General features: G+C 56.6%; 1 protein-coding gene and 1 non-coding gene across 2 annotated transcripts in view; one reads left to right on the top strand and one right to left on the bottom strand.

Moving 5' to 3' along the window:
- Positions 1 to 121: 121 nt before the first annotated feature.
- Positions 122 to 194, bottom strand: TRNAK-CUU (transfer RNA lysine (anticodon CUU)). Its single transcript has one exon. It is a non-coding gene; the product is annotated as a tRNA-Lys (tRNA).
- A 607-nt stretch (positions 195 to 801) lies between these two features.
- Positions 802 to 12,300, top strand: part of ADAMTS7 (ADAM metallopeptidase with thrombospondin type 1 motif 7) — a 41,449-nt gene continuing 29,950 nt past the window's right edge. The window contains exons 1-8 of the mRNA XM_086757096.1: positions 802 to 886; positions 1,529 to 1,881; positions 4,452 to 4,623; positions 6,680 to 6,876; positions 7,751 to 7,834; positions 8,451 to 8,575; positions 9,597 to 9,746; positions 10,462 to 10,605. Of these exons, the coding sequence (XP_086613222.1) occupies positions 802 to 886; positions 1,529 to 1,881; positions 4,452 to 4,623; positions 6,680 to 6,876; positions 7,751 to 7,834; positions 8,451 to 8,575; positions 9,597 to 9,746; positions 10,462 to 10,605 (1,310 nt within the window). The remainder of the gene's footprint in view (positions 887 to 1,528; positions 1,882 to 4,451; positions 4,624 to 6,679; positions 6,877 to 7,750; positions 7,835 to 8,450; positions 8,576 to 9,596; positions 9,747 to 10,461; positions 10,606 to 12,300) is intronic.

Genomic DNA, 12,300 nt, shown 5'->3' with positions numbered 1-12,300 from the left:
GGGGATAAAGTATGTTTGTTTGTCGGTTGTTGACTGCGAGGGCTGTGAGGAGCGCGAGAGGGAAAATTTAAAAAATAAATAGATAAAAAAAAAAAACAGCACAGAAGAGAAAAGATATAAACGCCCAACGTGGGGCTCGAACCCACGACCCTGGGATTAAGAGTCCCATGCTCTACCGACTGAGCTAGCCGGGCGCTCTGTGAGCTCGTTTCCCTCCGGAGTACTCGGCAGCGCCCCCCGGCTGTTTTCCCGCCGCGCCCGCCAGGGGTCGCCTGCGCAGGCGCGCCCGGGAGCGCGCAGCCCCCGGTTCATTTGCATATTGACAATTATCTCCTAATTAGTAAAATACTCCCCCCTCTCAAAGGCCGGCAGCAGATGCAACCGGCTGGGCAAGCTGCGGGATTGTGCTGTCTGCCGGGAGGAGAAAACGCTTTTCTTCCACTTTTCTGCGTTTTCTGCTTTTCTAACTTACCGCGCGCCCCCGCCCGCGGCGGCCGTGCGGGGGTCTCACCCGACCCCCCCCGGGCTAGGAGCCGCCCCGTTTGGCCGCGCGGTACTTACACCCCGTCCAACGCGCCGGGTTTGGTTTGGTTTGTTTTTTTTGTTTTTTTTTTTAACTTTTAACCGAAATTTGCGGAGGGCACCGGGGGAGACACTAACGGCGGCCGCGAGGGGGCGCCCTCGGTCCGCACCGGCGCCGGCCCTGCCCGCGCCCTCCGCAGGCGCGGAGCCCCGCCCGCCGCGCTGAGCCGAGCCGAGCCGAGCCCCGCTGAGCCCCGCCGGGCCGGGCAGCCCGCACCCATGCCGGCCCCGGGCGCCCTCCTGCTGCTCCTCGCCGCCGCGCTGGCCGCCGGCGCGCAGGCGGGCGGAGGGACCGCGCCGACAGGTCTGCGGGGGGGTGTGCGGGGATGCGGGCGGGGATGAACGCGGGGTGCGGGGATGGCCGCGGGGTACGGAGATGCAGGCGGAGATGTCCGCGGGGTGCGGGGATGCAGGCGGGAATGTCCGCGGGGTGCTTTAGCCCCAGAGACGCTTCCGAACGCCGTTTCAAAACTGGGATTTGGGTTTTTTAGAGAACTTTTGTTTGAGTTTTTTTTGTTTGTTTGTTTAGGGTTGTTTTGGGTTGTGTTGGTTTTGTTCGTTTGTTTTTTGGTTTGGTTTTTTTTTTTCCCGCCAGCTGTAATTAAAGAGCGGGAACGTGCGCATGGAAACCGTGACCGGCCCCGGCCGGAGCAGAGCCCCCGAGCTGCACCACCCCGCCTTGTCCCGCTCCATCGCTCCCCCCGACCCTGCCCCTAACCCTCTCCCGGGGAAAATCCCGGCCCCTGATCCCCCGAGGGCAGGAGGGGCAGCGCGGGGCCCCGTGTTCCCCACCGGCCAAGAGGTTCCTGCCCTTCCCTGCCCCAGACCCAACCGGTGTTTGGGTACTGGACCCCGCTGGGCTCCCGGGGAGCCCAGCATCCAGCCCCAGGGGTGGGAGAGGAGCGGTGATGAGCCTGAAGCTGACCCCGGACCCCTTTCTCCCCAGAGCCTGCTCTGCCGTACTCCAGGAGCGACATCGTTCATCCCATCAAGGTGGATGAGAGCGGATCATTCCTGTCCTACGATTTGTCCCACCGGGCGCTTCACCGAAGGTCTCCGTCCTCCAGGAGCAAGTTTCTCGCCTTCTATGAGCTGCACTACCGAGGACAAGCCCTGAAATTCAACCTGAGCCTCAACCACCACCTCCTGGCGCCCGGGTTCGTCAGCGAGCGGCGATCTGGGGGCATCGCGAACGCCAAGATCCGCTCTCACGCTTACAACTCCTGCCACATGATCGGGGAGGTTCGGGGCGGGGCGCGGAGCGGAGGCCTGGCGGCGCTCAGCACCTGCGATGGCCTGGTAAGTGTGGGATTTTTAATCAATAAGGAAATAGCAGAAGCTGTGTGAAATCCTCTTTTTTTTCCGCCGAAAGCAATAGCAAAACTCCTCCAGAGTCAGCATCCCATCGTGTGGGGTTGATGCGGCTGTGGAGGAGCTGACTGTAAATTTCCCACGGATTCCCGCGGTTTGGGACCTCTCCGGGACTGTGTGTGTTTGTTTGTGTCCAAATTCCCAAAGAGAGCAATTCTCGTGTCGCCCCTGCCTGCTGGTACACAAACGCAGGATTATGAGAAACACATATGAAAAGAAGGCGTGTGAAACCGGGGCGTTTGTGGGAACGCCGCTCCTGGGCGGTGAAACCCCTTTGTGTTTTGGGAGCACCTCCCCGCCCTTGTTCCGCTGCAACTGTTCTCGAAGGTGATGGTGACCTGTAAGAGCGTTCACTTTGCGGAAAGACAAAGTCGCTTTCACAAATGAGACTCTTGTGTCGGTGCTTGGAGAGGCGAATTCCTGGCTTCAGCATAAATTCAGGAGCCCGGCGCACGGGCGTGCGGCGGGGAGCGTCGCTGCTGCCTCGTCGTCACCTGAAGCTGTGAGAAGAGAGCTCGGACCTTCCCCGCCACACTCAATGGCGGGGCAGGACTGGCGGGACAGGAGCTCTTTTGCTCCTGTTTTGTGTTGGTTGCTCTCTTCCTACCAAATTTAACAGCAGCCGAGGGTGTTGGGCACCCTGCGCTCCATGCAGCAGCTCTGTCTCCAGCGGGATGAAGGCTGCAGAAAATAGCCAGGCCCATCGTTCCGATAAAAAATAGATGGATGCACCGGGGAGGAACCTACTACCTTTCGATTCGTTTTGGTGAGGGAAACACTGATGGCTGCAGTGTACACAGAAGTAGGAAGTGTCACCAGCACACTGGCGATCGTCTATTTACACGTGGGCACTCCCAGTAGCGTACGATGGCTCTGGGGACGTTTGCGTGGCCTCGTCCTGCCAGCGAGCTGAGATCTGCTGTCAGACTTGGAAATGCAGTCTTGCAGCGAGTCCGGCAAAACCAAGGTGCTGATAGCGGCTGGGCTGCGGGAGGTTCCCTCAGGTCATCTGAGATACAGCCTGGTTAAGAGTTAAACTGCTCTCTGTGAATTAACCACAGGTGTGACAGCAAAAAAACCCAGAAGTTACTCATTAAATAATTTGTCATCCACACCATGTGTCACCTGAAAGCACCTGTTTCATAGCGGAGTTTGGTGAACCACATCAGTGAGGTCTGTGATTGTGCTGGAAATGAGCAGTGTCATGCAAATGCTACAGACTGGTGTTATTTTCAAGAAGCAGAAAAGTTATTAGCTCTCAAAAGGCATTAGCACAACATTGCAAGAGGGTCTGCAGGCCATGAGCTGCGAGCGGTGAGCAAAACTCAGCCTGAAGTTGCTTTAAACTTTCTCTGCTTGGTCTTAAAATAACAAAAATGGCTTTTTGTCAGACAGATACTCGAGGGAAAGCTGCACTTAGCCACGTGCTGCGTGTCTCACCGTTGTTAGGAGTAAAGCGTGTTCTGAGCTGCCGCCTCGCTGCGGGGAATGGCTGACAGGTGTAAGCAGGGAATGCGTTACTGGTGCGGGAGAGCTGTAGGCTGTGGCAGCGTGTCACGTTTATCCGTGGAATACGGTGGGGATACCTTGTGTTTCAAGCCCAGCATTGCCGTAGTGAAAGCACTCCGCCGGTCCCAGAGGTAAAGCACGTGGGCCGTCCCAAAATCCCTGCTTGTGGCAGCCTCGCACGTTGAACCGAACCACATCAGCGCCTCGGAGGGCTGGGCTCCCCGTTGCCGGCGGCGGCGCAGCTCTGGCGTTGGTTAGCGGTGCGGCATGCAGGGGCTGTACCCGATTTGGCACCCTTGGCCGGCCTCCGGATCCCTGTCCCCATGGCCAGGCGTCACCTTCCTCACAGCACCACTTGTAGGACTTTCAGCTCCTCCTGTCAATCGTTTTAAAATAAAGTAGGGGCTTAAGAGCCGAATCCTGCATCAGGAAACAGAGAAGGAATTGTATCTGGAATTGTATCTGGGGCCTCTTCCCCTTCCTTCCCCATTTCCATGGTGTTCCCTCCTACGTTTGCAAGGAGATAATTAGGGAGGAAGCCGTTTCTCTTCCCCGGCACTGCGTGAGCGGTGAGACAGCATCCCAAGTAGGCTCAGTCCTGTCGTGCCTTGGAAGGAGTTGTAGAGGTGTGTTTTGGTCCTCTCTCTTTGCCCCTGCGCCGTCCTGGGCTGTGAAGGTGATAAACACGGAGCAGGAGCGTGGTAAGCTGGGCTGAGCTTGGAGGGGCTCCCGAGCGAGTGCCGGGCGCCTCGGCCGGCTCCAGGCATCGTCAGGCTGCTCCGGAGCAGCCAAAAACAGGTGGGGTGGTCTTGTGGCACAAAATACGTCTACAAAACGCTCCTCGCCGCAGCACCCTGGCTGCCTGGGTGAGGCTGCGTGGTCCCGCCGGAGCTGCCGTTCTTGGGATGCCCGTCCAAACGCCGGGAGCTGCACCCAACTGGGATCTCCTCGGGAAAACACCCGGTGACGACTTTGTCTCTCCCTGCCAGAAAGGCATCTTTCAGCTGATGAACGAGGACTATTTCATCGAACCCGTGTCCGCCAGCTTTCGGGAGGACGGAGCGGCGCAGCCCCACAGGATCTACAAGCGCCAGGCGCCCGAGCGTGCGGCAGAGCAAGGCCGGAGGCGGCTGGCTCCATGGGAGAGCTGTGGCGTGCGAGGTACGGTCCCTTCCTCTCGCGTTTCTGCAATGCGCTGGTAGCAGCTGGGTCCTGGGGTGCGTATGAAGCGCGTGGCGGAAAGATAAAGGGCGCGGGGCCAAGCCTTGCCCACAAATCGCGGCAATCACTGCAGAGCACAGGGTTTGTTTTTTTTTCCTCCTGCCAGTTTTGCTATATTTGCTTGTGTTTCTCACATACATGACTCAATACGTGCCGAACCTCAGGCCGCTCGCTCCCGTCTTTTCCCCCCAGCCCTGCTGCAGGCGTCCCATGATGCGGAGGCTGAGTGTTTGTTTTCGTTTCCCTGCAAACATCGGTTCCTGACCTGCTGGGGCACCGGGCTTCGCACTGACGCGCAGTCGCTGCCCCGGGAGTCTTGCTGCTGCGAGGCAGAGAAGCACACTGGCTCCTTCTCTTCTGTCTAGAGCCGGTGGGTTGGAAAAGCTTCCAAACCCAAGACCGAGGAATTCGGTGCACCCCACACAGCTCATGGGTGCTTTACTCCTCATCTCCATCCCAAAGCTGCATCTTCCAGGCGGGGCATCTTGGTTTGCATGTTTCCTAAAGCTCTCTGCCTTCAGAAACTCTTTTCTTTTCTATAATCAGGTTATCTTTAGGCATTCTTCCGTTTATCTAGATTAGTTATTTAATCTATAGTAATAATCGTAATGGCTTCTAGACTTTGAAGTCTGTTCATGGTAAATTAATTTCCCTGGGTGTCCTACGGCCCCTGTGCGGATCTCTACTGTGAGCCGGGACGTGTGCGCCCCGCACAGGAAACCGAAAGGCGGTAGGATTTTAATTACTGCACGCCTTTCATTTCGTACTGATGTCTTGCCGCTTTTCTTTGCGAAACATCGCGCAGGCAGCTGGTGTTTGGCTGCTGGGTGTTATTTACCTCCTGTCAGCACACAGCGCGGGCTGTGTGTACAGCTGGGCGGGGGGTGAGGGGGGTCTCAAAGGGAAGATGCCGTGCGGGCCGTCCCTGGGATCGCGGGAGCCCTCGGCACCCTTCCCCTCTGCAGTTCCTTCACGTCCCGGCTGGAGCTTAGCGCAGAGGACACAATGGAAACAAGCTGGGAGGAAGCTGTTGCTATTAAACTGTCGCAGTGGTATTAGCAATTCATCAAATCATCCAGATAGTTGGGATTTTTCAGCCTGGGGGATAAAACACTCCTTCACAGCTGAAGTACAGTACAGTCCCTAAAATGTACACGTCCATTGTTAACAAAATAAGGCTGAGCCCCTAGAAACTGGTCACAAAAGCACTCCCCGCTGTGTGGGACGTGGTTTGTAAAGCCTTTACCCAGCTCCGAGCTGACCCTGACCTTGATCTCGGAGCAGCGTCACGGGAAAAGTCTACGCATGAGAATTCCCAGTTGCTGGTGTGCGTGAGGAGCGTCCGAGCCCAGTGAATGTCCACGTTGTTTCTCCGCGGGAAGGAGCAGAGTTCAGCCTCTGTGCGGCTGAGGAAATCTCTGCGCCCCTGCAGCGTCTCGGGCTCGCCCAGGACGCTGATGATCTTCAGGATGTGGCTCCAGGCATCAGTCCGGCTTCGGGGGCGCGGAGTTTGTCGTGCTGGGGAACTGTCCCTCTCTGCAAAACGCAGATTTGTGATGACGGTCAGAAATGTTGAGCCTCCGATATTTCTCAGTGGTACAGGCTCAAGCATCTCTCCAGGCTTGCCTGTAAATTCCTGTCTTGGTGTAAACCCTAAGCGCTCGGCTCTGCCGGGCTCCGTGTTCCTCATGGAATATTGCAAACCCTGTGCCAATAAAAACATAAATTACTTCAGGTGCTTTATTCATTTTTCTCTTTTCTATCATGCCGCAGTCTGAGGTCAGAGTCTTCACCTCTGTGATTTTTTGGAACTTACAGCACAGCAAAATACATGTAGGTTCTGGGTCTAAGTGTGGAGCCTTCTTCTCAACGCCAATAAGTTTTTTTTCTTTGAATTAAGAAAAGAAAAGGCCTTGATGATATTTTACCAAAGTTGCAGACATTTTACAAAGAAATTAAAAGTCTTTTTTTTTTTTTCCCCCTTTTGATCCCTCAGAATCTCAGGAAAGCCTGGAGAGGTCTGAGAAGCGGAGGGAAAGATGGGAACAGAAGCAGCACAGGAGAAGAAGAATAAAGCAGCGCTCCATCAGCAAGGAGAAGTGGGTGGAGACACTGGTGGTGGCAGACACCAAGATGATCGAATACCACGGGAGCGAGAACGTAGAGAAGTACGTGCTGACCGTGATGAACATGGTGAGTCCTGGTGCTGTCCTCCCAACGGCAGAGCCGCCGGGTCCCTCGCGCGGGTGCGAGACAGAAAGACCAGTGGCCTTGCCAGGACTCATCCCTGGTGGGACCTTGGCAAACCCCTCCCCATGCTGTTCCCACCCGCGCGTTGGCTTTTCTGCATTGCTGGGCGCTCCGTGAGACCCGCGGGGATCTGGGAGCTCTGGCTCCGGCTCCCTCCAACGCGGGCTGGCCGCGCTGCAGAGGCAGCCCCGGCGGGGCCGGTGCCGGCGGTAGCCTGGTTAGCGGGAGAGGCGTGAACGGCTTTCCTGGGACGGTGCCGCCGAGGACCGGGAAGGGAAGGAGTTGAGCATAGCACCGGGTTGTGGTGGTCTTCACTGGGCATCCGGGGGATTTCGCTAGCACCGGCAAACAAGCAGCGAAGTTGGCATGGGTTGGTTCGTTCTGTTTGCTCTGCTGCTGCTGTGGTGGCACCTCTTTGTGTTTCAGAAGAGGGCTCTGGTTGGTGGCCAGAAAAGAGGGTGGGTTTGGACCTCACCTAACGCCCCGGGTGTCTGGGGCTGGGGAAGGTGCCCAGAGAGCACAGGCTTCCTTTGAGCTGGTCAGCTCATCTCCTCGGAGTGCAAGCAGAGGGGTTCCCCAGGCCTTTCTGGTTGAGTTTGCATGTGCTACACAGATTGCATCAATTTTAAATGGACATCATCATCCAAGTCTGCATCTGGTCTTGTCTTTTGTCTTGGGGAATTCCCCGAGACGTTGTCAACAGCTTCAGTAGCTTCCCCTCGCGCTCATCTTCCCCTCAGATGTGCTTACCAGCCGCAGCGTCACAGGGCGAGATCTTTATTTCTGGCTTTATGTCCTTGGCTTTTGCGTGTTGCAGGTGGCGGGTCTGTTCCACCACGCCAGCATCGGGAACCCCATCAACATCGCGATAGTGCGACTCATCCTCCTGGAAGATGAAGAGGTAAAAGGAAAACACGGTGACTCACCCTCCTGTGCTGGCAGCCAGGACGCGTGGGGGGCTGCCCTTGAAAGCCCGTAAGCTCTCCCTTGCGCTGTTTTCGTGGCCGGGATGAATTTGTGTGAGATAAATGCAGACGCCCGTGCCTTGCTTCATTCTTTTCTGCACGGTCCCCCTGGTAAAGTCAGGTGGGCGGTGTGGTCGCAGGACACGCAGAGTCCGGTTCTTTATGGCACTTTACGATAACTCTGCATCACCGCCGGTAGCGGAGGGCTGTGAATCGCTGGCTGCTTGTGCTCCCGGCTACAGGAGTGGCTTTTGGGGAGCCTGACGCCGCTCAGGCGGGCGCCCCAGCTGCATCCTTCACCGCCAGCCAGGACGGGATATTTTCCCCCAGTGTTTCTCAGCCCCCGGTATCAGGTGAGCAATATTTGGATTGAATCACGGAGGAACAGAAAGCAGGAGGGACCGTATTCCCACCCAGCCCGTAAATACGGAGCAATTCCATCTGGATGGCAGTTCCTCCCGATTTTGCTCTTCTGTGTCTGAGATCAGACCCCTCCCCACTGCATCCTAAAACCAAACGGAGCTGACAGCAGGCTTTTAATTCTGTTGGCAGGAGGACCTGAAGATCTCCCACCACGCAGACAACACCTTGAAAAGCTTTTGCAAATGGCAGAAGAGCGTCAACGTGAAAGGAGATTCCCACCCCCTGCACCACGATGTCGCAGTCCTGCTCACAAGGTATGGTGCCCGCGGGCTGGTTTTGTGCTGTAGATGCTCAAAGCAGCTCGAAATGACCGCGGCAGGGGGGCAGGCAGGCAGCCAAAGGAACATCTCGGTGGGAGCCGTTGAAATCTCACTCTCTGTGCCTTAGCCTTGCCTGGACACCTGCACGTAAGAGATGTAACGTGAAATCTGAAGAAAGCCTCATCCTAATGGCTGGAGCTGGTCTCAAACCTCAGGTTTAAACCTGGAGACAGCTCCCAGTTAGCTGTCAGTGGTGGTTTCCAAACCAGGTTTTCACCACGGCCCTGCTGCCAAGCCCCAGAATGGCTGGATCCTCCCGGAGGTGTACGCAGGGATTCACTCTCCTTTATCCCTTGGAGGCTAATGCTGGGCTTGGCAGAGGAGCCTCGGAGAAGGCCCCCGACCTCCCACGACGCTCGCAGGAATTCCTGCCTCTGGCCAAGTTTATATACCTTGCAGTAAAAACGTAGTTTGATGGTTTCAGGCTGCGGCGGCTCGGCTCTTGGCAGTAGCGTGGTGGTTTCTGTGATGATTCACAACCCACAACAGTTGTATCTTCGCTAGGAAGTTTGCTTTGTAGCAGAAACGCGCTGAAGGCCGTGCCCTTCAGTGGGGTTGTTCTTGCTGGGTGGCTGGAGCTCCCCTGCCCTGGACTGCGGCCCCCGGGGACGTGTTTCCCCAAGCGAAGCGGTAATTGCTCAGTTATTCCCTGCACCAGCCTTATTTACACAGTGGGATGAACGCAGCCAGGCTGGCTAGCACTTCCCATCAATCAGGCTTAATAATAAGACGAGGATGCTGGGAGAGTACAGGCGAAAGGAAAGGCTGTAAATCTTTCTGTTGCGGAAAGACGTTGAGTGTCTCGGTTCTTGCTTCTGCTTGGCCAACGTCCGCGCGTCTTCCTCCGTGGGCTGGGACGCGTCCCGTGCTCCATCCCGCACCCTGCGTCGGCTCCTGCCGCTTTCACACCCCTCTTTGCTCTGTGTCTGTCTGTCCGTTGTCTCTGTCGCCCAAGGAAGGACATCTGCGCGGCGATGAACAGGCCCTGCGAGACCCTGGGTCTGTCCCACGTGGCAGGGATGTGCCAGCCCCACAGGAGCTGCAACATCAATGAGGACACGGGGCTGCCCCTGGCCTTCACCGTGGCCCACGAGCTCGGACACAGGTACCACCGCCTTCCTCCTCCTCTCCTCTGACCGCTCTCCTCTGCGCTGCTCAGTCGGGGCTTGAGGAGGCACGGGTGGAAGTTGGGAGGAGATTGCTGAGCGGTTCCTCGCCGGTGCGAACCTTCCTCAGCTCCCGGGGGAATTTACCCTGGGAATTTCATTTCAGAGTTAAGGTTTTGGTTGCCCCGGCTTCAAAGAAAGTCATATAATCCAAGGCAACCTGGACAAATTGCATTTGTCTATCCCCCTGTGTTGCTGACGCTGAAGATTTTGGAGAAGAGGGTTTGCCCATTCAGAAGTTTTAAAATAGGGTCTGCACGTACAATTTCGTTTGCCCTAATTTCAATGACATTTTGACAAGATCCCTTGAACATGACGGTTCATAGCAGATATCTTTATGTGGTAAAACCACACACCTAGTAAGTTTAATTAACTTGATCTGGTTGGATAGCCACATTACTTTTTTTTCTTGGCTGAGATTTCAATAAGAAAGCTGAAATAAAAGCATGGGACGAAGTTTGGGGCAGTCCCCTGGCATCACTAAAATGTCCCAAGCAGCCACATCCCCGCTCCTGTTAAGGAGCGAGTCCCCGCGGAGCTGGGACGGGTTGCCATGTCCGGCGTCGCGGGTCATTGCGCTGGAAAGCAGAGAGGCTGCGCGGTTGTGGCGGCGTGCGGCTCACCTCTCCTTTGTGGGGCTGTGCTCTTACACAGTTTTGGGATTCAGCATGATGGAAGCAGCAATGACTGTGAGCCAGTTGGGAAAAGACCTTTCATCATGTCTCCACAGCTCCTGTATGACACGTCCCCGCTCACCTGGTCCCGCTGCAGCCGGGAGTACATCACACGCTTCCTCGAGTAAGTCCTGCCTTCCTCTTCTTCCTCACTGGCGGGGTGCTGGGGGTGGCGCGGGGCGCGGGGGGATGCTTTTTTGCCCTGGTCCTTGCTGTGAAGGATGGGGGCTTGAACACAAAGGCAGCGTGAGCGCTTGGGCGGTGGCGCAGGGGTTGTGGCTCGAGCAAATAAAGCCAGAGCGGTTTTCTTCGAGGCTCTATGCGGTTTTCTTTGGTGCTCTGCAAGGGGCAGACGATGTTTGCCTGTAGGCAGGAGGCATCCGTCACGTGGGGAAAGGAGACTGAGCCAAATTCTTCCGTGCGTTTGTTTATTTTTAGCACCCCGTGGCTGATTTTCCAGCCTGTTGTTATTGAGTTCCTAGGAACGTGGCCCAGAGCTTTGCGTTTGTCAGCCAGTGCCTTGCGCTGGAGAAGCGTTTTCCTCCCTCACTGCAGGAAGGTTAGAAAGCGGTGAGAGCATCGGCAAGAATCAGTGACGGGGAGAGCTGGGCGAGGGACCGGGGTTACGTGGCGGGGAGGCTGCCGGGGTTCAGCCGCGTTTCTGCATCCCAGCCTGGAGCGTGGGGGCTTGGCCCCGCGCGGGGTGAATTATCGTTGGTTTATGGCTGTCAGGGGAATGGCACGTTCTCCTATCCGCAGCGTTCTTGGCCCTCTGCTTTTAACCTTCACTTTCAGATTAAGAATTTCCTGCTTGCAATGACCTTGAGCTGCTATAAGCTGAGATGGGGAAGAAATAGAGCAGCCGGATGCTTCTCCAGTTGGGTTTTGGTCTCTTGGCTCCCCCCTGGAAGGGGCAGCTCTTCCTTGAGAGCGGAGCAGAGCCCGACAGGCGTCTTTCCCCGGCTGCGACATCCCCCAGGCGAGGGAGAGGCCCGTTGCCAGCGCAGACATGAGTGCGTTGTAATACGCTGTTGGCAGCAAAAGGGGAAGGAGTGAGCCAGAAAATGAGACCCTGCAGACCTGGGGTTGCTGGATGTGCTTAGAACAGACTTCGCGTTTAAAAAACCAAAAAGTGCACTTTCAGATGATGATTATTATTATTATTTTACAAAAGGTTATCATTTTATAAATGCTGATGAACATTTAAGCATCTGAAAATGATTCCCGTCACCGGCAGCAGGATGCTGGGGTCAGAGCCTGGGTGTGGCTGGAGCTGGGCGAGGCTGTGGCTCAGGGTCCGCTCGGCCACCCCGGGGTGCTGGAAGAGGTCACCTCCCTGCTGTGCCGGCAGCATCCCCCAAGGGAGCGAGCATCCCTGGGTCAGGCTGAGGAGGGAGGCCAGCGCAGGGCGGGTGGAGATGCTCCGGCGGCGCAGAGACTGCTCTGCCGCTCCCCGCTCCGGAGCCAGGCGAGCCCTTCTTGACCGTATGTCATTTTAATGTCATGATGTTATTTTCCCACCAAGCCTCAGAGGAGTCGGAAGGTGCCGTAAGGCTCTTTGCTCCCCTCACGGTGACGTGAGCTGTTTCCCAGCCCGGCTGGGGGAATGCCCCTGTAAAACTGGCTCCAGCATCTCATGGGTGCCCTGCCTGCACCCTGAGCGCGCGATGGCGTGGAGTGGCCTCCCTCCATCTCCGCAGCAGCCTTGGCACGGCTGCAGGCTGTCTTTCCTCCAGCCCAGACAGCCAGTTTTTCAGCCTCTTTGCACCATGCTGGAGGTCTTCTTCCCTCATCCTCCCGTGGGCTCCTTCCAGCCGCT

This window comes from Chlamydotis macqueenii, chromosome 12, assembly GCF_036417535.1.
Source record: "Chlamydotis macqueenii isolate bChlMac1 chromosome 12, bChlMac1.mat, whole genome shotgun sequence".
NCBI lineage: Eukaryota > Metazoa > Chordata > Aves > Otidiformes > Otididae > Chlamydotis > Chlamydotis macqueenii.
The sequence above is the reverse complement of the archived record's forward strand: the minus strand, read 5'-3'. Positions and strand labels throughout refer to the sequence as shown.